The sequence below is a fragment of the Sapajus apella genome, unplaced genomic scaffold (assembly GCF_009761245.1).
Source record: "Sapajus apella isolate SASKATOON/1434 unplaced genomic scaffold, GSC_monkey_1.0 scaffold251, whole genome shotgun sequence".
Taxonomy (NCBI): Eukaryota; Metazoa; Chordata; class Mammalia; order Primates; family Cebidae; genus Sapajus; species Sapajus apella.
In genome coordinates, this window is record NW_022437191.1 from 185,517 (window position 1) to 211,468 (window position 25,952).

The window sequence follows — 25,952 nt, forward strand, 5'->3', positions numbered from 1 at the left end:
CACGGCGTATTTATATAGAGTCTTTTATGCAAATAACGTGGAGTTAAAGTCTTGTTTCTGATTGGTGATTATTCAGGTTGACGTCATAAGTCAGTTCTGCCCACTCAGGAGTCGCAAATCCAGAAGACGCACTGCCATTGGTTGAAGTTAAACTGCAATCCTAACCAATGACACGTCTTCTTTTTCGCGCCCAATAGTGTCTATAAAAAGCGCAGCCATTCACTTTCTTTCTATAGTTACTTGCAGTGGGTTGCTTGTGGTCGCCATGTCTGGACGTGGAAAGCAGGGTGGTAAAGCCCGCGCCAAGGCCAAGACCCGCTCGTCTCGCGCTGGTCTCCAGTTCCCCGTGGGCCGCGTGCACCGCCTGCTCCGCAAGGGCAACTACGCCGAGCGGGTCGGGGCAGGCGCGCCGGTCTACCTGGCGGCGGTGCTGGAGTACCTGACCGCCGAGATCCTGGAGCTGGCGGGCAACGCGGCCCGCGACAACAAGAAGACCCGCATCATCCCGCGCCACCTGCAGCTGGCAATCCGCAACGACGAGGAACTCAACAAGCTGCTGGGCAAGGTCACCATCGCGCAGGGCGGCGTCCTGCCCAACATCCAGGCAGTGCTGCTGCCCAAGAAGACCGAGAGCCACCACAAGGCCAAGGGCAAGTAACTACCTGGACTAGTTTGTGGCAACTCGAATAAAATCGAGTCCAAACCAAAGGCTCTTTTCAGGGCCACCCACGTCTTCTCTAAAAGGACTTAACATTTGTTAATGTTTTATGTGAAAGAAAAAGTGAGGTATGATAAAACTTTGGTCATAAGTTACCCATTCTTATCCTTGAAAACAACGTAGCGAACACCGCAGATTCATAAAGAAGACTGCAGGGAAGGTGGTCAGGGTTCTACCACGTATAAGATTCTACCGCGCACAAGAGTTAGGTGATCAGATCTATTAGGCCACTAAATTTTAAACATAGCATGTGTTCACAGCACCAGTGGCTTTGTGAGTTCTTGAAGCACTTTGGCACAAAAGAGTTACCGCCCTGGCTAGAATTTAGCAGGCCGGTGCTTCACGCAGGTCGAGGGCGGCATGAAGAAGCCCCGCCGCTGCGTGCCCAGCACAGTGACCCTGCGCGAGGTCCGGCGCTACCAGAGCTCTGTGCAAGCTGCAGCTCCTGTGAGAGCTCGGCGGTGGCGCTGCTGCAGGAGAGCGAGGCTGCAGAACTTTGTGACATTCAGAGCCTCACGTCTTTCCTGATGCATAGATGTCAAGCATTCTCTTTGCCCACCCCACTGCTCGTTGCAAAGTATGCCTTTACAATGAAGTAAAATATTGGGACGACGTTATCTGGAGTCTAAGAAAGATTTCTCATATTTAGAAATGTCTAAAATCCCAAGTTGCTATAAGAACCTGACAGGATAGTTATTTCCAATAAACCTTAAAACCCATCAAATTTGAGGTAAAGTGTTGGCATACAGAGTGTTAAAATGTCTGCCTCAACAGATAGGGGGAAACAATATACATTACAATATGGTTCAACAAAGGCCTGTTTATGAGTATCAGACAAGTACAGGATGTTAGGGGTTTCTGACACAAACTGAGGCCTCCTAGCAAGACTGGCAGTTTTCTGTGGAGGAGGGTTATTTAGTGTGATATTGTAAATAACTTTTGGTGTTGCAGCGAAATAAGGAATACCCATACCAAGACTGCACAGTCTTGCCTCCTACCTCTGTTCACTGAACTCTGATGTAATCACAAGAAAAAGACGTTAATTCATTCTTCTTGTGTATTGCAGACACTTTTTGCTGTCTGGTAACATGGAAAAATCTCAGAATGATGTTTCCAGTATATAAAATGCCAAACAAAGTTAAATTACAGTGTTCAAAGTATTTTTAAAATTTGATAGTGATAAATGAGCCTATATAGTTATGCTGTTAATATAGTTGACACATTAATTGATGTTACTAATTAGATGAGTATAATTGTTTCAAGATAACTCAGCAATTGCAATGATAAATGAAACATCTAATGTCTTTTGGATTACAAAGTAACAGGTACTGAAATTTGTGGCCTAAATTCATAAGAAAGTGAAATGTTCACATTCAGTCAAGGTTAATTTTTTAAACATAGATATTTTACTACCCAACCTCACAGACTTCCCCTTCACCATCCCCTAATTGCTGAATTTTATCCTTAGGGGCGTTGTGACATATAAGTATGGACCTCAAGTTAAAAACCCTTGTCCTAAAATTTGGTTGACCTACCCCATTTCTTTTCAGCTCCTTTTCTCTAGAAACCTCCTCTTCCTATTTGGAATTTCTTTAGCACTTAGCCTATAGACACCTCACACTCTTGTACTGTTTCTATTTCTTGTACTTAAAATATAACTACTACCAATCCTAGTATAAATATGATGTTTTGGAACAGAAACAGTGCTGACAATATCTAGCAAAGATAGGTCCTTGAGAGGCCCCCCCAAAATAGTAAAATACTTGGCTTTTTGATGGATTTTTATACTGTGTAACCCATAATAATTTTACTCATTTTTTAAAATTTTTCATTTATGCATGTTACAGGGAAGTTTTACTCATTTTTCAATTGTTCTGTCTTTAAAGGTCTTTCAACTTATTTAAATTAATATTTAATAAATTTAACAAATGTACAGTGGTTGGACACAGAATGTATTTTTCAAGGGTAACTTATTGGAAGGGATCCAAATCCAGACCCCAAGAGAGAGTTATTGAGTCCCTCTCAAGAAAGAGTTTGAGACAAATCCATAGACTACTGTGAAACACAGTTTATTAGAGAAGTAAAGAAAATTGTTCTTTTGTTCTGTTCTAAGTATATTTGTAGTTATTTTTTGATTATATGCTAAACAAGGGGTGGATTCTTCATGAGTTTTCCTGGGAAAGAGGTGGGCAATTCACCATCTGAGGGTTCCTCCCTTTTTAGACCATATAGGGTAACTTCCGGACTTGCCCTGTCAATCTGTAAACTGTCATGACACTAGTGGGAGTGTCTTTTAGCATGCTAATGTATTATAATTAGCATATAATGAGCAGTGACCAGCCTGACCAAAATGGAGAAACTCCCCTCTCTACTAAAAATACAAAATTAGCTGAGTGTGGTGGCTCATGCCTATAATCCCAGCTACTCAGGAGGCTGAGGCAGGAGAATCGCTTAAACCTGGGAGGCAGAAGTTGCTGTCAGTGGAGATCACACCATTGCACTCCAGCCTGGGCAACAAGAGCAAAACTCTGTCTCAAAAACAAGAAATAATAAAAGAGACTGATTAGCATCACATTTTGAAAAATGTTATACTGTGTGTATGTTTACTATCAATTTCAGAACACATTTACCTCAGTTTCAGAAACTAAAGAATCTGACAAACTCTCAAATATCCCTTGTAGAGTAGGCAAAATTTTACCTCTACTCTCTTAAGAGTTTTTATGGCTCGGCCTGATGATTAAACTGACATAAGAGAGATTAACAGAAGAAAAGCATATAAACTGATTTTATATATTTTATGTGGCATAGGACATGAGAGCTCTAATCATAGATCTCAAAGAAGTTGCAAAACCTAAGTGTTTATATAGTAAGTTGAACAGTATAAAGTGTGGAAATACAACTATGTAGGGAGGCTAAAGGAAAACAATAATTATTTTACCAAGATCTTGTACAGAATTCTCTTGGTTTCACCTTCCTGTCCTTAATGAAATGTTCTTTTCCTTTTGGTACAGGGAGGACATCTTCCATATGGGAATTTTAATTCATGTTTTCAGGAAGTAAAAGGGAAGGGTCAGAGTGTCTTTCTTGTACCTACTTTTTTAAATTGCCTTTATCTCAAAATAATTCTTATTCCAAAATGGCGTATTTTGGGATAGCATATTCTGCCACCATTTACCATTCATTGCTATCTTTGTCACTAACTGCTATGTGAAAACTGATGAAATCAGATACAGAAGGAGGCTTCTGATTGGTGAGAAGCTCAAATAGAGAAATGTATTTGTTAACTAATGTTGGGGAAATATAATTTTTAAATCTCCCAAAGAAGAGAAATGAAGTAATTTTATTATTGAATAAGCATTAAACAGAGTTGAGTTGCTTATCATGGGCAATCTAATGAAGACGTTGCAAAAGCAGAAAGAAATGCTTTTTTATTATATGTAACTACATTGGGTAGGTTTTGCAATTTGAAGTTAGGTGAGAGCCAAAGTTTGGCCCATTTCCTGGCTGGAAACTGCGAGACAGAGCACTATCTTTTTTAATGAATAACATTTCAAAGAGATGGCTCTACAGGCCTTGAAATATTCTGAGTTTTAAGGCCTATGTAGCCATTAAAAACAATTACATACATTTTAAAAGGACAGAGAAATTTTGAAAGTGAAGTCTCTTGTTTTCAACAGATAATTAAGCCTCTTATTTTTAATTTGTATCTACCCTTAGGTTAGCATATTCAATTAACCTATGCTACCTTCCCCTCTTTACAACATACTGAATTCAGCTACAGCCAGTTACAGCCAATCAAATCAATTTTGTTTTCCAAAGATGTATGGCATGTTTTTATTGCAACATAAATACAAAAAATTTTTAAGTATTTTAAAGTTTATCTTCATTTTTTTGATATTTAAGTGTAACACTTTGAAAATACTTCAAGCATTGCTGCAGTAACTCATTGAAATAAAGAGTAGAAAGAAAATCACTGAATAACAAGATTACATGCCAGTGCTGAAAGAAGTTATTTTCTTGGAGCTTAAGAAATGGTCTGTACTGTATTTTTTAATCCCATTTATGTAACCCAAAATATTTGAAGTATATATGCTTTTAACGAAAGTTTTCTTAGATAAAAGTATAATCCTTTTCTTGCATTTGAATTTTCTATTTGTTCATTACTGAAAATTCTTTTTTTTTTTTACACAGACTCAGTCTGTTGCCCAGGCTGGAGTGCAGTGGTGTGATCTCAGCTCACTGCAACCTCTGCCTCCTGTTCAACTGATTCTCCTGCCTCAGCTTCTCTCATACTCCCGAGTAGCTGGGATTACAGGTGTGTGCCACTACACCTGGCTAATTTTTGTATTTTTTAGTACAGAGTTTCACCATGTTATCCAGGTTGGTCTTCAACTCCTGACCTCAAGTGATGCTCCCAACTCGGCCTCCCAAAGTGCTAGGATTACAGGTGTGAGCCACTGCAATTGGGCAAAATTAAAGCAAGTTTTAAACACTTTTTGATGGAGAGATTTTATATTGAGATTGGGAGAACTTTAATAAACATATAAAACTAACATAGTTTTGACCAAAGTTGTAAGCAGCTTTCTTGGTTGTAACTGGGTAACTTGTAATTTTCAAGAATAGTGGTAGCAGAAATTTTTTGGAAATAATAATTTTCAAAATAGTGCTGGGTAAGCTTCTAGGCATATCAGGAACTGCTGTTGGTATAGGGGCCGAGATAAAACCTTCCTTTTTCCCTTTGAAAGTTCACTGCAAATCAGCTGACAAGAGAAGACTAATAAGAGAAAAGGCATACAAATTTATTACTGTACAGGGCTGGGGGCCACAGAATGATTACTCCAACCCCTTGGCGGGGTACAGAAGCTTATATACCCTTTCTCAGAGGCAAAAGAGGAGATGGGTAATGTATACAATTATTTGAGGAACAGTGAATGATTATAAGCGAGAAGGAATGAACCAGGGAGACAGAAATTAACTTGTAAATGATTCTCTTTGAAATCTGAATGAGACCAAGAGGCCAGCTTTATCTTGTGGAAAAGTCCATCCAGGTGTGGTTGCATTCCTGTCTTCTTTTCTGCAGTAGATAATGAGGTAACAGAAAGCAATTGTGCTTTTTTTTTATTTTATTTTATTTTTGGTAAGAAGCTTTCTTGATCAGATCAGGAAATTCCAGAAAAGGTCCCTCCCTGCATTTGGGGAAGAGAAACAAGACAAAGTTAGATGACCTTGATTCTTAGACTTATTTCTGAGAATCTTCAATTTTCAAGAGCACTCAGTATTTTCAAGCTCGGTATTTGGGGGGGATAATTCTCCACCCTTAAACACTGGAAATGAAAATAAGTAGAGAACTTAGCAATATAGCTGAACGATCTTTAAATTTATGAATCCATCTTGTTCTATTGCTAAGAATTTAGAATATGGAGTATATTTCCATGGTATATTAAGGAGAAAAATGCCATAAAATAGCATAGTTCCACACAAATAGTGTTAAAGAAAACATGTATATATGTAGAGATAAAATATTCTTTTTGCTTTATGTATCTTCTATAATGTTAACATTTTTTTGTCGAACGAGGATGAGGCAGGAATCATGTTAAATGAAGGAAGGAAGAAAAATAACCTAGCTCTTGAGGATTAAAAAGGACTGAAAGAGAACAAAATGAAGTAGAGCACAGCAGGCCTGTTTCCCTTTTAAGTCCCCTCCCCTAACGCAGAGGGACTTCCCGCCAATGCTTTTCCGGTTTTCAGTCTGGTCTGCAGAGGTTACCCCTAAAAGAAAGCTCCCAGCACAGGCAGATATTTATTCTCTGACCACTTCATAATGTCAGGACGCGGCAAAGGCGGGAAGGGCCTGGGTAAAGGTGGCGCCAAGCGTCACCGCAAGGTGCTGCGCGACAACATCCAGGGCATCACCAAGCCCGCCATCCGGCGCCTGGCTCGCCGCGGCGGCGTGAAGCGCATCTCCGGCCTCATCTACGAGGAGACCCGCGGGGTGCTCAAGGTGTTCCTGGAGAACGTGATCCGGGACGCCGTGACCTACACGGAGCACGCCAAGCGCAAGACGGTCACCGCCATGGACGTGGTGTACGCGCTCAAGCGCCAGGGCCGCACCCTCTACGGCTTCGGTGGCTAAATGACATTTTGAAGCCCTGTCATTCACTAAAAAGGCCCTTTTTAGGGCCCCCAAGCTTTCAACAAAAGAGTTGAAATGACTGCAAACTGAGTTTCTGAATAGAGCCATTGTCACTGAGTTCTCCCATCCTGCTTTACAGGGGATGTTGAAAATAGGCGACCCTGGGCCAAGATTTTCGGAGGCCAGAAGAGTCTCTGCTGGCCAGTAACTTCTGGCGGCCGCTTGGAAGTTGCCTGCAGCCCGTTTACTGCTCAGATTCATTTAGAAAGTCAAGGAGTTTGGGGTCTAAGTTAAGGCCAGGCTAGACATTTAACTTTTCCTCTGGACCTTCAAACGTCTCGGGAAGAGATGAGGGGTTTGAGGGGCTCCATGAAAGGCTGGGGCCTCTAGGAAAAGTTCGTGTTGGCTGGTTTAAGAGGACTTGGGTGGCACAGAGCTCTGCGCACTTGGGACCGACCATACTTTACTACTGTAGAACACCGTCGGCAGTTTTACTCTCCGTAGTAAGTTACCTCCTTTATATGTTTGCCTTCTGGTACTATTTTTAAATACTGGGAATTTATCAGGTATACAAAACATGCTAGTGACCACACTACTTATTCAACAAGTGCAGTTAAAATCCCTCCTTATGTCCATTCCCAGCAGCACAGCCTTCCTTTTCCACCATTCTAGAATTAACTAATATTCTGAATTTGGCACTTTTTGTTCCCATGCGTTTTATTTTTAACTTTAGATGTGCATACACCTAACCTATTTTAAACGTCTCCATGAATTGCTTTTACATTTGCTCTTGAAATATATCCATGTTGAAATGTGCAGTTTATTTTCAACATTAGCCTAGTTTTCTAATGTGTCAGTAAATACTTTGTTGTTTTTTTTTTCTTTTCCTCATTACAAAACAGTACAACAGCACTGTACACAGCTATGCATTTTCTGGAATTCCAATTTCATGGAAGTGGGATTGTTTGGTAAGAGCATGTACATATTCAACATCAATAAAATTGAACAGTTTGCTTTCCAGGGTAGTATTTTAAATTTACACTCTCATATTCCACCAGTTGTGCTCGAGAGTTCTTGTTCATCAGCATTTGCTAATGTCAGACATATATATATATATATATATATATTTTTTTTTTTTTTTAAATGAGATTGTTGGCTATTTGGAGATTTTCCCACTTTTCTGGGAATGGTCTATTCAGATTCTCTCCACTAAGTACTGTTTATATATTTGAGGTTTAACCTTTTGTCAGTAAGTGACAAATTTGTTCTGTCACCTTGTGGGTTCATTTTCAAGTGTTTGCAATACTTTTTGACGTACAAAATTTTAATAATGTTGAATTTATATTTTTTATAGTTTTTGAATGCTGCCTTTTCATATAGGAATTATCTGCCTTCCACTCTCCCTAGGAGCTGCAGGCATCAATCTGAAAAATAATACTTAGGCTGCTTATTTCCCGATTTGGCTTGAATTGGATAGTAAGGCTTTTCTGAAATAGCTCTAAGAGTAGCATTAAGAGCAAGCCAAGGGAAGACGTGATAAAATATTGATCTAACTCTAAAAAAGCAATGATTAACAGGATACCTAAAAATTGCAAAGTATTACAAGAGGGACAAAAGAAAAGGTGAGAGAAAGAGAGAGGAAAATAATGCCCAAGATACACTGAAAGTTTGTTGAAATTTGTGTTAAGCGCTTTACATGGATTATCTCCTGTCTCATATTCTTCTTAGATAAGATTTTATTACCCGTATTTGAAAATGGCAAAATAGAGGCCAAATCAAATAACTAATTCACAAATGTTATATACTATGACCCAAACCTTTAACTTTTTCTTTAATTTTTATTCTTCCAGAAGGATAGAATCCAGGCTGGAGTGCAATGGTGAGATCTCAGCTCACTTCGACCTTCACCTCCTGGGTTCAAGTGATTCTCCTGTCTCAACCTCCGGAGTAGCTGGGATTACAGGCATCTGCCACCACACCTGGCTAATTTTTTATATTTTTAGTAGAGACAGGGTTTCATCAGCTTGGCCAGGCTGGTCTCTAACTCCTGACCTCATAATTCACCCACCTTATCCTCCCAAAATGATGGGATTAAAGGCATGAGCCACTGTGCCCATCCCTGCATGGTGTACTTTAGACAAACTACTAAAAGTCCTGCGTAGCTGGAGCCTAGAATACTTCTTGAAGAAAATGCCTGCTAGTATTTTTTTCTTCTTAAACTTCTCAACTTTTAAAAAATAATATCGGTCGGGCACGATGGCTCACGCCTGCAATCCCAACACTTTGGGAGGCTGAGGTGGGCAGATCACGAGGTCAAGAGATCAAGACCATCCTGGCCAACATGGTGAAACCCTGTCTCTACTAAAAACACACACACACAAAATTAGCGGGGTGTGGTGGTGCATGCCTGTAGTCCCAGCAACTGTGGAGGCTGAGGCAGGAGAATCGCTTGAAACCGGAAAACGGAACTTGCAGTGAGCTGGGATCGCGCCACTGCACTCCACTCTGGCGATAGAGCGAGACTCCGTCTCAAAAAAATAAAAATAAATAAAAATAAAATCTAGACCAGGGGCAGTAGCTCACCCCTGTAATCCCAGCACTTTGGGAGGACAAGGTACGTGGATCATCAGAGGTCAGGAGTTCGAGACCAGCCTGGCCAATATGATGAAATTCCGTCTCTACTAAAACTACAAAAACACGCCTATAATCTCAGCTACTCAGGCGGCTGAGGCAGGAGAATCGCTTGAACCCAGGAGGGAGAGGTTCCAATGAGACGTGATTATGCCACTGCACTCCAAGCTTGGGCAACAGAGTGAGACCTCATCTCAAAAATAACCAAATTAATTAATTAATTAAAATAAACTCTGAATAGGCAGAGGCACTATACTGGCACAATTTTCTCTTGCCAGCAACTTAAAATCAGCCAAAATTAGTAAAAATTATACAATTTTTACTGTCTATGAAAATTAAGTCAAGGGCACAAAAGTGACTGAAGGATGTCCTGCGTGGGAAACTTCTAAAGGAAACTCAAATTATACCATCACTTCCCTTCACTTCTGATTTATTCCCTCTGCCTACTTCCTTGCTCGCTTCTCTCTGAAAATGATTTATTAAGATATTCCTTTCACATCTTTGTTGTACTTTATTTTTCACATTTGAAAATGTCTATACTTATCCCACAGAATTATGTGAAGATTAAACGAACTAATATATCGCATGTATAGATCAGTGCCTCCTATCTATAGGCAAACTATAATTATTTGTTGAAACATCTTAAAATATTAATGTAACCCCCAAATCGCTGGTAGGATGACAGATGAACAGTGAACATGTTTTGTATGTATGAAGTGTTACAATATGACTCTGCTAATCTCCAAATGCACTTCAAAGGGTGGGCAATATCCCCAAAGATTAGAACAATGTGTGGCCAAATATGATAAATATATGTACACAGGCATATACATTGAAAATTTCCCTGTGAAACTGGCTTACATTTCTAAATCACCAATTTAGCCAGGTGACAACCTAGATTAAAATTCCTGGACCTTTCCTTTCACTCCATTCTTCCAAAATGTTTCACACTGCGTGTCACCGGCATAAATAGCCATTCTAGCCTCTACACAATAAAACTCACCCACCTAACTCTGCTCAGACCCTGAGCCTGGGCCAGTTCCTTTGCCCTCTACTCAAACTTCTGCTCCCGGGGGTCCGTCTCTAGTCTCAGTCTGTCTCCCCTCTGAATCCAGTTGCTTTTCCTGTTCAAAGTTCTACAGCTTTCTTGTTTGTCAAAAAGAAAAATTACTGATTGAGCCAATTAACGCTAAACATGTTTTAAAACCTAGCAAACTATTCCAAAAATCTCCGTGATCTCTCAAGTTCCTTTTCTTCACTCATGAGAAAAGGTATGCTCCTCCCCTTACCCTTACAGACTATCCCGCTTGGTGGTCGGACATTTTCTCGACATCTTGTGGGCTGGAGAGGTGGAAACGAAGGGGAGGGGAAAGCAAGCCACACAAAACCGGGTACAGCCTAGAAGGGGTTAGATAAGGTAACTGCTAGGCCGGGCACGGTGGCTAACGCCTGTAATCCCAGCACTTTGGGAAGCCGAAGCTGGCAGACCTCGAGGTCAGGAGATCGAGACCATTCTGGCTAATACGGTGAAGTGTTAAAAATACAAACTGGCCAGGCTGGTGGTGCGCCTCTGGTCCCAGCTACTTGGGAGCCTGAGGCAGGAAAATCGCTTGAACCCGGGAGGTGGCGGTTGCTGAGGCGAGACCGAGCCACTGCACTCCAGCCTGGGAGACAGAGCAACCCTTGTCCAAAAAAATTTAAAAAATAAGGTAACTGCTGAGTGAAAGCCATACATTGTGGAAGGTTATTGGGGATCAAATTTACTTCTAAAACCAAGTTAGAATTCTCTTAAATGGTGGAAAGGTGCACGTGACACAATAAGATTTCAACAAGTTCGAACAGGAAGCCACAGCACTAGACACAACGGAAGTATCTATTTTCGCGCCAAGAGCCAGGAAGCACTTTCTGTTAACAAGTTTCCTGCACATCCCCGATTTTTTAGCCGCCATATTCCTTACCCAGTGCTAGCAAAGTGTATGCGCCTTCACTTCGGCCAGACTCCATTACAAGCACTGTACGCATTACTCAGCGTAATGAGGTCATGATAATCCCTTTAAAGAGACCGCCCGAATTTAAACCTGGATTAGAAACACGTGTGTGCAGCTCTAATACCGGCAATTTAAGTGGCTCTTAAAAGAGCCTTTGGGTTGGGCTTTAAGACGCTTACTTGGCAAGTTTACTTAGCGCTGGTGTACTTGGTGACGGCCTTGGTGCCCTCCGACACGGCATGCTTGGCCAGCTCCCCCGGCAGCAGCAGGCGCACGGCCGTCTGGATCTCCCTGGAGGTGATGGTCGAGCGCTTGTTGTAATGCGCCAGGCGGGAAGCCTCGCCCGCGATGCGCTCGAAGATGTCGTTGACGAAGGAGTTCATGATGCCCATGGCCTTGGAGGAGATGCCGGTGTCGGGGTGGACCTGCTTCAGCACCTTGTACACGTACACGGAGTAGCTCTCCTTGCGGCTGCGCTTGCGCTTCTTGCCGTCCTTCTTCTGCGCCTTGGTCACCGCCTTCTTGGAGCCCTTCTTCGGGGCGGGAGCGGACTTCGCTGGCTCAGGCATGTCGAAAACCAAGGTACGAAACGATCAACAGCTAGCTCGAGGAAGCGGGAAATAATGGAAGCAGGGGACAAGGAGTCGTTTTTATATAGGACCTCTCATGCAAATAAGGTGAAGAGTTAAAGTCCTGTATCTGATTGGTGAGTATTCAGGGTGACGTCAGGTGTTAGTAATGCCCAATCAGGAGGCGCAGGTCCAAAAGACTCACTGCCATTGGTTAAAATTAAGCTGCAATCCTAACCAATCACACATCTTCTTTTTCGCGCCCAATAGTGTTTATAAAAAAGCACTGCTTTTGTGCCTTCATTGTTAGCTGCTTTAAGTTGTGGTAGCTATGTCTGGACGTGGAAAGCAGGGCGGTAAAGCCCGCGCCAAGGCCAAGACCCGCTCTTCTCGCGCTGGTCTCCAGTTCCCCGTGGGCCGCGTGCACCGCCTGCTCCGCAAGGGCAACTACGCCGAGCGGGTCGGGGCCGGCGCGCCGGTCTACCTGGCGGCGGTGCTGGAGTACCTGACCGCCGAGATCCTGGAGCTGGCGGGCAACGCGGCCCGCGACAACAAGAAGACCCGCATCATCCCGCGCCACCTGCAGCTGGCCATCCGCAACGACGAGGAGCTCAACAAGCTGCTGGGTAAGGTCACCATCGCGCAGGGCGGCGTCCTGCCCAACATCCAGGCCGTGCTGCTGCCCAAGAAGACCGAGAGCCACCACAAGGCCAAGTAAGGAGCGAGACTGAAAGCTAAAAAACAAAGGCTCTTTTCAGAGCCACTTAACGCTGTCCTAGAGAAAGCTGGGCACAGTCCTGTTTGTTTCACTTAATCTTTGTCTCATTACATGATCACATGGTAAAGTGCTTTTTTTGGGGTTGGGCTGCAGCAACTCAAACCCACTGAAAGGTTAGAGACCCACAAGTTAGTGTAGAATACACAGGAGAAGCTTATTCAGCACGGGCAAAAAGGGAAGTCAAACGTTAAGTCTGAAATCTATTCTAATTCCAGTGTAATGGTTTTATTTTTTCTTTTCAGACAGTCTCGCTCTGTCGCCTACGCTGGAGTGCCCTGGCACGATCTTGGCTCACTACGATCTCCACCTCCCATGTCAAGCCATTCTGTCTCAGCCTCCCAGGTACCTGGCACTGCAGGCACGTACCACCACACCCGGCTAGTGTTTTGTATTTTAAGTAGAGACGGGGTTTCACCATGTTGGCCAGGCTGCTGGAACTCCTGATGTCAGGTGATTCACCTGCCTCGGCCTCCCAAAAGTGCTGAGATTACAGGCGTGAGCCATCAGACCTGGCCTGCAGTGTATAATTCTATTACATTAATGGTGTTGTCAAACAGCCATAAAAATGTAATACTCAACACTCTTTAAAGTCAAATTTTGCAATTTTAAGTACTATCCTTGGAAAGTACTGGGAAAGGGCAGCCTGATTCTTCAGTGGTCTAACTCTTTAGAGTAACTTTACCAAGGTGATGAAAATCTAGTAACCATTTGCATTAGAATTGGATCCTGATGGCAGGAGAATATGGGATGCAGAGTTTCCTGAATCCCACGCTGGTAAATACTTAGTCCTACTTCTTTGGAACACGTGTATTAATGCACTCTTCTAGTAGCTTAGGGTACAGCATACCTTTTTCTGTCTAGCTAGTTTGTGTTAACAGATTTATTAGATCAGGATTGCTACTGCTTTTGATTGCTTGTCCATATTAATCTACTTACCCTAGGAAGCCCTGTGAGGTTCCCCTCTCCCCTCCCCTCCTTGATATTACTTGCTTTTATTTTATAGCCTCAAGGCTTTCTGTCTATTCCCATAAAGGGCCAAACACATTTTCTATCTTAAGGCCTTTGCACTTTCAATTCCCTCTTCCCCTGATAGCTACCTGTCTCACTTTTTTTCAGTCTATGTAGGTCTCTGATCAAGTAACACATTTAAAGAGGTAATTTTCGCTTATCTCCTGTCTAAAATGGAGGGCCCCATTATGCTCTCTCCCTCTGGGAGATATATATTATTTGAAATATTATATGTATACATCTTTATTTTTTCCTCTGTGAATTCAAGCCACCTAAAAGCAAGAACACCAAAAAAAAGTATAAACTTTCTGTAGTTCACAAAGATTTAAAAGGACATAGTCTATAATTCAGTACACATAGATTTGTTTGCTACTCGCAGTCTTTGCGTACTCCTAGTCTTTAATACAGAGGCCCGATTAAAAAGTAAAATGCAACGGATACAGCAAGAGAAATTGTAATGTAGTAACGTGGGTTCTCCATAAACAGATGCTGAGGTGATGTTTGGGATGCAAAACGTTATATTAAGGATCAGCATCTGTGAAGGGGTGAAGGAAATAGGATTGCGCAGAGGAAAATGTCAAACTGATACGGGCCAGAAAAATGTTCAACCAACCCAGCGGAGAGCTCTGGAGCCAGTATGCCTGTCAAGTTGCGCCCACATTGGGCCAGAGGGGCTCTAGACCACTCTTTTTAACCCCTTTGTGGGTGACTGAATGAGGACTACCCCGGGGAAGGAGGCCGCCTTGAGTAGGGAGGAACTCTGCAGCTGAGGCAAACACCGAAGAAGCTGGTGCCTGTCTGCTAACTGCAGCTGGGCTGCAAGTCCTTCCTTGAAGGAGGATCTGGGCGGTGTATTTCTATGTCTATGACATATTAACATGAATATAAATATCAACGTTAAGGTATTTGTGAGACTGACTTTACCATGCATAGATGGTATTGCTCTTTTGCTATTTTTTTTTTTTTTTTTTTTTTTTTTTTTTGAGACGGAATTTTCTTGTTGCCCAGGTTGGAGTGCAATGGTGCGATCTCGGCTCACTGCAACCTCCACCTCTCGGTTTCCAGCCTTGGCCTCCCAAAGTGCCGGGATTAGAGGCATAGGCCACCATGGCCAGTGGCTCTTTTACTTTCATCAGGGAATTTAAAGGGGTGTGTTTTCTTTTTAGAGAAATGAGAAAGTTTACAGACTTTCTAAAAATGTTTATTAATTTGACGTATTCCTGTAAGAGTTTTAAATGCCTCAATCATTGCACATGGAAGACGATAGAAAACAATTACAAAGGAAGTGGGAGATTCTTCCCCTGGCTTTCCTTACTCCAAATTCAGCAAATCTCTTCACTTTTCCTGTACTGGGAAATAATCCACCTTTGCCCCGTACTGCAGAAACTTCAGAATGAATATTTGAGGCACAAAGGAGAGGAGAATGAACCTTTAAAAAAAAAACACACACGGCCGGGCGCGGTGGCTCACGCCTGTAATCCCAGCACTTTGGGACGCCGAGGCGGGTGGATCACGAGGTCAAGAGATCGAGACCATCCTGGTCAACAAGGCGAAACCCCGCCTCTACTAAAAATACAAAAAATTAGCTGGGCATGGTGGCACGTGCCTGTAATCCCAGCTACTCGGGAGGCTGAGGCAGGAGAATTGCCTGAACCCAGGAGGCGGAGGTTGCGGAGAGCCGAGATCGCGCCATTGCACTCCAGCCTGGGTAACAAGAGCGAAACTCCGTCTCAAAAAAAAAAAACACACACACACACACACAGGGAAGTGGGCCAGGCGCGGTGGCTCCCGCCTGTGTTCCCAGCACTTTGGGAGGCTGAGGGGAGCAGATCACTTGAACTCAGGATTTCATGAGACTGGGCAAAATGCCGAGATTTTATCTCTACAGAAAATACGAAAAATTAGCGAGGCTTAGTGGCACATGCCTGTAGTCCCAACTACCAGAGAGGCTGAGGTAGGAGAATCACCTGAGCCCGGGAGGTTGAGACTGCAGTGAGCCATGATCATTCTACTGCACTGCAGCCTGAGCAATGAGGTGAAACCCTACCTCAAAAATACATATATAAAAATAAAATTAATTGCTTGTTATCCTGACCTGTGTCAGTATGTCGGCTGGATTCTTTACACGGTAGTATAAAATAGGCCTTTATTCCTGTGGGATCTGTATCCTTGTGGTCTTGTTATTTGTTCCATTGTCACAATTTTTAATTGACCATGGCTTGTGGTTAAAAAACATTTAGAGACTTCCCTGCATGAGTAGTGGTTTTTGTTTTGTTTTGTTTTTTAACCTCCATTGTATGGCAGACACCAAACTACATTGTAGAAATTGGGAGCCATCACTTCAAGTAGAGGGACACATTTCCCTGCATATTGGTTCAGTGGCATAAAGAGACTAAAATGGCCAGAGGCAGTTTTCAGGTTTCAGTTGTTTTGAAAGGTGGCAGTGCTCCTTAGTGGAAACATCCACTGGGCACAAAGACACCCATTGCCTCAGAGCTCAATCAAGGTCATAGGGATAGGATCCAAAATTGTCCAAATGGATCACTGAGTAATAATGAGAAGAGCAACGCACACCTCTTCCCCTTGACTCCCAGACCTGCATTCTGCATATGGAGAGATGGCTCTACATATTGGCCACTGTTTTCATACTTATTAAGATTATCACAATGGCAATTAACTATCAACATAAGAATTTTGGGCAACATTTTCAGACCATAGCAGTTTCTAACAGGAGAGAGAGAGAGATCCAATATATCAAATAGTGTTGAGAAATCATGTAAGTTGAGGACTAACATAGCCATTTCAACTAGTGAAATGTAAAAGATCAGTTTAAGTGGAGTGTTGGGGAAGAAGGCAAGATGAAGGAGTGTAATAAAGAAATGAGATGAAAGAAATAAGATGCAGGTTTGATGACACTTGGAGGAAATATGGTCATAAACTGGAAGACAGCACTATCAATAGCTGAAAGGAAAAGTGAAAGCAAGAGAACATTTCTTTCAGATGAAAGAAAGAGAAGCAGCTTTGAGTGCTGATATGAACGATCCTATAGAGATCAAACAGGATTTTTAAAAATAATACAGGAGAAAGACGAAAATATTGCTGGAATTATGCCCTTGAAAGAAAGAGGGCTTTTAATTATTTCTTAGAGAAAATTTAGAAATTCAGAAGTAGAGGAGTGCATGGCATTGGTAACGGTAGAACTGGTAGGTTCAACTGTGGCAGCCTCTTATTCTTCCCAGAAACGCTATGGTGAATGTGTCAGATGAAATCAGAATTGCCTTTTCAAAATAACCACAAAGAAAAAGGCCATTTTCTAGGCCTATGACATCAAAGATACAGCTTTTCTCTCTTTTTATGGAGAAGCACATGCAGATCAACCCAGTTTCCAAAAACATCCCAGCAGAAAATGCTAAACGGCACTTTGATTCACAGCAACTTTCTAAATGGGGTTGGGGAAGGCCCTAAGCAAAGGAAAAGGAGAGATCCAATTCAAAGACCGTTGGGACAGAAGCAGCTTGCATTCGCCTTCTTACTGGCTGCATTTTCTTTGATGGAGCTCATGTCCTTGAGACTGAGATACTTACCTCTCTTCCCTGATCAAAAAAAATATTATTAGGAAACAGGTAATTCTTCATTCAGTAAATCTACTAGTAATTAGAATAATTTTGTATAATCCAGAGGAAAGGAGATAAAGAACATTTTAGAAAAGTAAGCACATTATTTTGGCTCTGCTGAGAAGCTTTATTATGGATAGCTGCTGGGGTAATTTTGAACTCCCTTTGTTTTTAAATGTATTATTTTAGAGGCAGGGTCTTGCTCTGCAGCCCAGGCTGCAGTGCAGAGGCACAATCACAGCTCATCGCAACCTCAAACTCGTGCATTCAAGTGATCCTCCTGCCTCAGCCTCCCTTGTAATGGGGACTACAAGCATGCACCTCTGTGGCTGGCTAAATTTTTTTTTTTTTTGTAGAGACGGGAGTCTCACTATGTTGCCCAAACTTAACTCAAATTCATGCCTCCAGCGATCCTGTCTTTCAACCTTTCTTTAAATTATTATCAATCTAGCCGGTAGAGAGAGAGAGAATTTGACCTGGACTGAGCGGAATGTATTGTATGGAGACAGGAGGTCTGGAAAAACTTTTTTGAGTTGAAGCTGAAGCATGAATCAAATTTAACGAGGTAAAGAGGAGAAGCCGGGCGCGATGGCTCAGGCCTGTAATCCCAGCACTTTGGGAGGCTGAGGCGGGTGGATCAGTTGAGCTCAGGAATTTAAGACCAGAATGATTTTACAGAAAGAAAATCATTCCTATGAAGGGGAAAACAGGACCAGGACCTTGACTTTGGAGGCTAAGTTCCTGAAAGAGCAAGCAGGGCAGGAGGGGAGTCCTACAGAGCTTTGGGGCCACAGGAGAAGCACTCTCTCATCTCCCCCTAACAGCAACCTAGGTAGGAGAGGGAGAAGTGTCACTCTTGGGTGCAAGCGCTGCTGAGCGTTTCCTGCCGGCCCAGGTGGGCAGGCTGAGCGCGCGAGCGCCTCACTGGCTTCTCACAGGTACCTGGGTCAGGACGCAGCCACATCGTTCCTCGTGATGAGAAACTCACTTCTGGCACCCGTCGAGATGCCAAATTTCATGCCAAGCCCCCAACGACTCTGACTAGTTTGGCACAAATGGGATCCAGTAGGTTCACGTGAAAGCAGCGCCCTCTTCCTTTGGTTGCCGAAAGTCTGAGGACTACACAGCTAAAGTGAGCAAGAGACATGCCTGGGCTGGGGGTGCAAGTGAGAGCAATGAATTTACAAGTATTGCTAGCGCCAAACAAGAGCCACCACGTGGGGAAAATTCTATACTATGAAACTTAATTTGTGTTCCCTTTGGTTTGTTTGCCATAAACAAAATACTGGGGGCGGGGAGTGGATAATGCAGTAAACTGGGTAGGTATGTAAATAAGGGCGGAAGACAAAGTGCACCGTTCTTTAGACGACAAAATAGACCTTCCTGAGAAATAAGCAACAGAAGAGCTGCGCAAGCAGCAGCCTCTGGTGGCGTGCCGTGATCGTATAGTGGTTAGTACTCTGCGTTGTGGCCGCAGCAACCTCGGTTCGAATCCGAGTCACGGCAGTAGCTTCAGGTCGTTTTGTGTGTTGCTTTTTCACTGTACTGGAGTGAAAAACCCCATACAAACCTGAATTGACAAATGATCTAATCTGTCCACAAAAAAACACTAGGATTCAATATGCTGCCCCAAACAGCCCAGCAGGGAGTGTCTGTGGTTGTCTCGTCTGTCTTCTTTCCCTCTCCAGTTCTTCTCTTCCCAGACCTTCAGTTTTGTTGGCGTTCGCTGTACACGAAGAAACTGAGGTGTTGTTTTTTAATAGAAAACTTTTTCTTTCAAACACTGGTAGACATGAGGAAAGGACTGCTCAAAAGAGGGTTCGGGTTTTTTGTGGCAATCTTTCTTAAAAGACAAATGATTAATCACGTGTTTCTAAGTATCCTGACTGGGTCAATGCTGAGAAACTGTAACCTTTAATCTGGAGAAAATTAAAGAAATTTTAGCAATTGAAGGAATTTGAGAGGGGAAAAATAATGGCCCAGAAGAGCAGCCCCCATTTCGAGCCTGTTCACTTTCTAGAATGAGTTATAAAGGGCCGAGTAGACTGGGTGAGGTGGGAGTGGAGGAGAGTTGATCTGAGATGGGGAGTAGCTGGCACCAGCAGGAGGTGGCTGGAGACAGGCAGATCCCCGAGGAGCTCCCGTGAGCCCAGTGCTAGTGAGTAGGACAGCACTCAGCACACGCAAATGGCACTTCATCCCTCCTGGCCCTGGTGGATGGTTAGTATTGAAAAAATACTTTGTTCTCTTCCTCTTACTTTTAGCAACTTATTAAAAATGTTAGCAAAAGAGACTTTTTCTTTCCTTCTTGCGGCTAAAATAGCCCCCATTTCTTCTCCAACTTTCCACTGACATGGATTCTGAAACTCAGAGATAACTGCAAATGAGCTGAGCTGGCTGACACTGTAGGATATCATCCCTGTGACAGGTCAGGTTCTAGGCCTCTTCTCAGTAATTTAACAGCATTCCCGGTGGTTATTCATGTTCACTTATAATCACGTTATACTTCAGTTTTCTTTTTTGTGTATTTTACCTTGACTCAGTCTTACAAGAGTGAAGACAAGAACCAAGCATGTATTGATGCCAAAGGATCAGTTTTTGTCAATTATCTTGCCACAAGTGAATGATAAAACTGCTAAAGCAACAAAGGTCTTGATCTTGGAATTCTCCGAAACACATTTTCTCAGATCTTGCTGGCCTGAGTAACAGAAATCTATGGACTCTGACTCAGAGGCTACCTCTTAGTGAGAGAGCTAGGGTCCTGGATCTGGCACAGAATCAGATTGTAGTGACGGGGTGAGTCACAGGGATAAATAAAACCCATGCTGTGTTATTTGTTCATAAACTTAAGACCTTGCTTGGCATGTACCTGAGAGAGGGTCTCAAGGTTCCTAGTTTGGATGAGTGGAAATCAGGGTGACTAGATCTACAGTGCATCACTGTGTCCTTGTCTAGGCTCAATTTCTTGTGCTGGATGAGATAAAATGAAAAAGCATGAGAGTTTTTCTGAATTGCAGTGAATTGGCTCAGAAGGTAGTGTCGTGGGCTCTATAACCCAGCGGTAGAGAGGCTGGTTTTCATCTCCATTGTGTTTTGTTTGTTGTTGAATTTTTTTAGCTAATTAGTTTGTTGTTGAGTGTTTTTTGCTGTTTTTGGCAAATTTTTTTTTAATTTGCTTTTTTATCTCCCTGTAGAACATACATTCAATAGTGGAAGAAATTTGTGCTACTTTGTTCACTGTTCTACCTCCAATACCTAGAAAAGTACCTGAAACGCAGTAATTACTCAACATTTGTGGACAAGATGAATACACGAACAGACATAAATTTAAAATACGTTGCAATATCCAATATTTCCTCGAGGGGGCGATAGTCACCATGAAATAGAAATATTTCTTATTTCAATTTGAAATCAATTCTAAAACCCTGCATTGAAGAAAAGTATTTTTTTTTCTTTTTAACGTTGGAATTTCTGCTTTGTTGCTTGTTCAGAAACACAGATGTGCTTTCTTTGTCACAAAATTAAGTACACTTTGGCAAATTGCTACATTTCACAAAAATGTTATAAATACGATATATCTGAACACATGCCCAAGAGGGGCCCTGTGGCTTAGCTGGTCAAAGCGCCTGTCTAGTAAACAGGAGATCCTGGGTTCGAATCCCAGCGGGGCCTTATTTGTTCAATTTTGTATTTTCAACAGTATGTTGCAAATACATATGTTGAAAATGCATTAAGGAATTTGTAGGTTGTGAAATCTGTATTGAGTGATTAGCACAATTATGGAGAGTCTCTTGCCAGTTAGCTGCATTATAATATGAAAGGGTTGGGTTGAAGAGAAAAATGAATTAAGTTTCTGTTGGTAGAAAACAATGGGTGTGCTGATGACAGATAAGACTGGAATATACAGGTTGTACAAAAAAAAAATGTCTTGTAATACATGGTAGAGATAGCATTTCAAATTATGTCATAGACATTCAGTCTCCAGCCTCTTAACCTTGATAGCCATTATTTTCAGCTACACAATAGATTGTGATTATCAGTGTCCAGCAAATAATAAGCCATGGCATTTTGTTTGGAGTGTGATTCACTTTGATTTTTGAAAACAAGAGAGCAATGGTGAAATTTATATTCTCACCATTTCGGTTTTGTATGACCCTAGGAATTGTCTTATTTGTCCATCTAGGATCTAAGGACTCATTATATCTTGAGGAGATAAATCACAAATGGATGATCACTTTCCTGAATCTTAAGTGACATTGCAGTTCACAAACTAAAGTGTACTCTGTGTAGCACTGGCCTACTTATTAGACTTCTCAGTTTTATCCAGAGGTTTCAAAGGTTATTATAGGAGTTCCACGAGTGACATTGTCTTTTCACTTCTGTAAAAGTAGTCCTGCACTGTGCCTGAAATCGTTTATGCTTCAGAGTAAATCTGAATTCTTCGTTTTATTCATAGCAGTTCTCTCCCATCTACTTTCAAAGGAATGTGAGCAAAAAAGATTGTCACAAGCCTCAGCTTAACTTCTCAGAAGACTGGTATTTAAAGAATCCTGCAAATTGGAATGCTGCTATTGAAAATGTATGAACAATTAAGCTATGTCTTCAAGCTTTAAGTATCTAGAAATACAAACTTTAATACTGCACTATTCTCTTCTAGCCTACTAAATCCAATGAAGGCCGAAACTATCTTAAGATTTATATATTACATGTTATAGTGTTATTCTTGCTCTATGCTTACTAAAAGCTCAGAGAGGGGCAAATATGTTCTCAGGCACATTGCAGTTAAGTGGCTCTGAACACTCTGAAATACTAAGTGGAAACTCAAATCAAATACCAAACTCTCACTACCTGACACCTGTCAGTTATTCCAAACTCAACATCCACATTAAAAGGAAGCTTCCTCCTATTACTAACGTATTTACAGACTGTCTGACAGCCTGGTTTTGAAAGATGAGGAATGAGAATTCTTCCCTCCTCTGCTATATTTAGGAAAGAAGGGAGAAGTAAATTAAGAGGAATGACAGAAAAGGACAGAGAATATATGATGTCAATGTTATCTAAAGCTTTGTAGAAAAAACAGATTCCATGAAGAATTTTTATAGAGGAGTGACATGAAATATTCTTAGAAAGACAATAACTACAATGAATTCAAGAAAGCAAGGTAGACAAACCAAAATAAATAAACAAAAAGACTTGCCAGGTACAGCGGCTCATGCCTGTAATTCCAGCACTTTGGGAGGCCGAGGCAGGCAGATCACCTGAGGTTAGGAGTTTGAGACCAGCCTGGCCAACATGGTGAAACGAAAATACAAAAATTAGCCGAGGGTGGTGGTGTGCACTTGTAATCCCAGCTACTTGGGAGGCTGAGGTAGGAGAATCACTTGGACCTGGAAGGCAGAGGTTGCAGTGAGCTGAGATGCACCACTGCACTCCAGCCTAGGTGACAGTGAGACTGTCTCAGAAAAAAAAAAAAACAAAAAACTTCAAGCAAATAAAATATCTAACAGTTTGAGTAGTAGCTTTGCTTTTTAAATAGATCAATTTATAAATAAGATCTTGAAATACAATGTTTTAGTGACTTTTTAAAAAAATTTCTGTGCTCCGGAGCAGGCAGAACATTCTTCACACAGAGCACTTCATTTCAAAAGCTTTGTGCTCTTTAATTGTCCAGTGGCCATCAGTTTACTACTCAGAAGACTAATATATAAAGGACCATGCAAATTGGAATGCTGCTATTGAAAACCTTATAAGGAATTGATTAAACTGTGTCTTCAAGGTTTAAGTGTCTAAAAATACAAACTTGGCATGCTTGTTCCATTAGCAAATAATCCCAGCACATATTTTTATTTGTATTTATTATCATTATTATATATTTGATATTAGACAACAAGATGTAATAAGCCATAATTTCAGTTATTTATTTAAATGTTAACTGAGTCTCAACTTACTTTGTCAATTTGAATCCAGCACCTCTAGGCCAGTGGCTTAGAAATGGAGATTTTCTTCCCTTACCTATGGAGTTTTATTAATATACAAGTATTGTAGGACCTACTCTAAACTTACCAAATCTCCATTTGATATTAATATATAACTTATGTTTTCAGTTTTTTTTTTTTTTTTTTTTTTTTTTTAGAGACAGGGTCTCTGACACCGAGGCTGGAGTGCAGTAGCATGATCATAGCTCATTGTAATCTCAAACTCCTGGGCTCAAGTGATCCTCCCATCTTAGCCTCCCAAAGTTCTGTCATTACAAGTGTGAGCCACTGCACCAGCATTTATTGATGTTTTCTTGACATAATCTTACCATGTGGTAATATCTTTGTGATATATTATGTGTATCTCAAGATTTTTTTCTTTGTAAAGATTATGTTCATCAACTTTAATAAATTAAATGCAACGTCTACTATGGTCTTTGAAAATATGGTTAATCAATGTGTCCCTAACTATTTTGTCTAAGGTTTATTTTGGATTGGCTTTATTTTCTTGTTTTACATGCCACAGGAAAACCAGAACTCCTTATTAGCGCCGTTATTCTTACTATGAACTCTCATCAGATATTTCCCTTTTTTTGAGGTAAAGTCTTGCTCTGTGTTCTCGGCTGGAGTGCAGTGTCGTGATCTGGGCTCACTCTAACCTCTGCCACCCAGGTTCAAGCAGTTCTCCTGCCTCGGCCTCCCGAGTAGCTGGGATTACAGGCATGGTCCATCACACCTGGCTAATTTTTATATTTTTAGTAGAGACAGGGTTTCACCATGTTGGCCAAGCTGGTCTCGAACTCTGACAGCAGGTGATCCACCTGCCTCTGCATCCCAAAGTGCTGGGATCACGGGTATGAGCCACCGCACCCAGCCAGACCTTCCACTTTTGAAAAATTATAAGTCATTAACTATGACCATTTTAACTATTTTGTCATCTACATAGTTACTTTGTTTTACTTTGATGCTTCGTTGAAAACCCTTGCAATTAGCTGCAAGCCAGAGTGCTTTATCTTCAACAAAGAACTATCTCAAAGTCTTATGGAAAAACGCTATGCCAGGTACTTTTGCATACAGGCCCTGATGGCATCACTTAAGCAACTTTAAGACCATATCGTTCTACCAAGGCACCATTTCCAAACTCTAATCAAGAAACACATGGTCTCAGGAGAATGTGCTGGGAAAATAAAACAATCCTGCCAACAGAAAACACTTCTGTACCAACAAAAGAAAGAACACCTACTATTGAATGTATATTAAGAGATGGACATGTGTATAAATGAGCATAAAAGTGATGACAAGATTAGAACAGAATCTCACTCATTTTATGTAGCAAAGCTGAAGAAAAAACAATCATTCCTCTTAACTCCTTGGAAAGCAAAGAGCTGCACCACAAGACAGTCTCTCATTCATCTGTGAGAGAACCCTGACCTAATTCTACAGGTACCTTTTTTACATATCTGAAGTTTATTTGGTCCATCACGTTGGAAATAGCCCTACATTGCAAAATATGGAGACTGGGTTTAATCTTTTTTCTGTTTGTTTGTTTTTGATTTTATTTTTGTTTTTCTGAGATAGGATCTCCCTCTATTGCTTAGGCTGGAGCACAGTGGCATGATCATAGCTCACCACAGCCCCAAATTCTCTAATTCCTGGGCTGAAAGGATCCTCCCCACCTCAGCCTCTCAAGTAGCTGGGACTACAGGTGCACACCACCATGTCCAAGCTATTTTTTTTTTTTCTTATAGAGATAGGGTATCACTATGTGGCTCAGAGGCTGATCTCAAACTCCTGGGCTCAAGCAATCCTCCTGCCTTGGCCTCCTAAAATGTTGAGATTATAGATGTGAGCCACTGCACCTGGCCTACTCTTTAAAAATACTTATCTCTGCTGAAGATTAGCATAAGGACTCGGACTCATTACGTCTGCAAGGAAACTCTATAAAGAGATAGATGGGTACTTTGCCGTATATGAATGGAGAACATTATTTCCATTTACCCTTACAACTGCTACCTTGAGATGCAGGGGGGCCAGAATTAATTACATAGAACTACATGAATTTATGAGGGATGGTTGTAGATATTATTTGGAATATTGTTGATGTCATTTTAATGTTCTATTTTCTAAATGTATAAAGAAGCTCTTTCTCTTTTTTCCTCTTTTTTTTTTTTTTTTTAAGATGGAGTCTTGCTCCGTTGCCCAGGCTGGACAACAGTGGCACTCCACAATGACTGCACCATTTTACATTCCCATTAACAATGTATGAGGGTTCCAGTTTCTTCATATCCTCACCAACACTTGTTATTACCTGACTATTAAATTCTAGTCATCCAAGTATGTGTGGAGTGGTATCTCACTAATTGCATTTCCCTAATTATTAATAATATTGAGCATCTTTTCATGTGCTTGTTGGTCATTTGTATATCTTCTTTGAAGGAATTCCTAATCATGTATTTTGCCCAATTTTTGATTGGTTTGTTTTCTTTTTGTTGTTGGGTTGTGAGGTTTTTAAAAATATATTCTAGACAGTAGGCCCTT

The 25,952-nt window shown here is 41.5% G+C and overlaps 3 protein-coding genes and 2 non-coding genes across 8 annotated transcripts; 4 read left to right on the forward strand and 1 right to left on the reverse strand.

Moving 5' to 3' along the window:
* The first annotated feature begins 227 nt into the window (after window positions 1-227).
* On the forward strand, window positions 228-12,804 carry LOC116545213 (histone H2A type 1-H). Of its 2 annotated transcripts, XM_032271828.1 has the most exons (2): window positions 228-604; window positions 12,710-12,775. In XM_032271828.1, the coding sequence occupies exons 1-2, from the start codon at window positions 266-268 to the stop codon at window positions 12,755-12,757; spliced, it is 387 nt and encodes a 128-aa protein (XP_032127719.1). In that variant the 5' UTR covers window positions 228-265; the 3' UTR covers window positions 12,758-12,775. The 2 variants fall into 2 exon arrangements, with proteins under 2 accessions (XP_032127719.1, XP_032127718.1); XM_032271827.1 differs by lacking the exon at window positions 228-604 and having other exon boundaries at window positions 12,339-12,804.
* Window positions 249-10,640, forward strand: LOC116545217 (histone H4). 2 transcript variants are annotated; one of them, XM_032271832.1, is made up of 3 exons: window positions 6,510-6,843; window positions 9,573-9,581; window positions 10,625-10,640. In XM_032271832.1, exons 1-2 carry the CDS (start codon window positions 6,540-6,542, stop codon window positions 9,578-9,580), a joined length of 312 nt encoding a protein of 103 aa, XP_032127723.1. In that variant the 5' UTR covers window positions 6,510-6,539; the 3' UTR covers window position 9,581; window positions 10,625-10,640. The 2 variants fall into 2 exon arrangements, with proteins under 2 accessions (XP_032127724.1, XP_032127723.1); XM_032271833.1 differs by lacking the exons at window positions 9,573-9,581; window positions 10,625-10,640 and adding an exon at window positions 249-272 and having other exon boundaries at window positions 6,547-6,851.
* Window positions 5,532-12,090, reverse strand: LOC116545214 (histone H2B type 1-K). Of its 2 annotated transcripts, none has more exons than XR_004266241.1 (2): window positions 11,441-12,085; window positions 5,532-5,904 (listed from the first exon to the last, which is right to left on the reverse strand). XR_004266241.1 is itself a non-coding variant. In XM_032271829.1 (2 exons), the coding sequence occupies exon 1, from the start codon at window positions 12,037-12,039 to the stop codon at window positions 11,659-11,661; it is 381 nt and encodes a 126-aa protein (XP_032127720.1). In that variant the 5' UTR covers window positions 12,040-12,090; the 3' UTR covers window positions 5,850-5,904; window positions 11,650-11,658. The 2 variants fall into 2 exon arrangements, 1 of the variants encoding a protein (XP_032127720.1); XM_032271829.1 differs by having other exon boundaries at window positions 5,850-5,904; window positions 11,650-12,090.
* Window positions 12,805-18,873: 6,069 nt separating the features above from the next.
* TRNAH-GUG lies at window positions 18,874-18,945 on the forward strand. Its single transcript has one exon. It is a non-coding gene; the product is annotated as a tRNA-His (tRNA).
* A 2,092-nt stretch (window positions 18,946-21,037) lies between these two features.
* On the forward strand, window positions 21,038-21,111 carry TRNAT-AGU. Its single transcript has one exon. It is a non-coding gene; the product is annotated as a tRNA-Thr (tRNA).
* The last annotated feature ends 4,841 nt before the right edge of the window (window positions 21,112-25,952 follow it).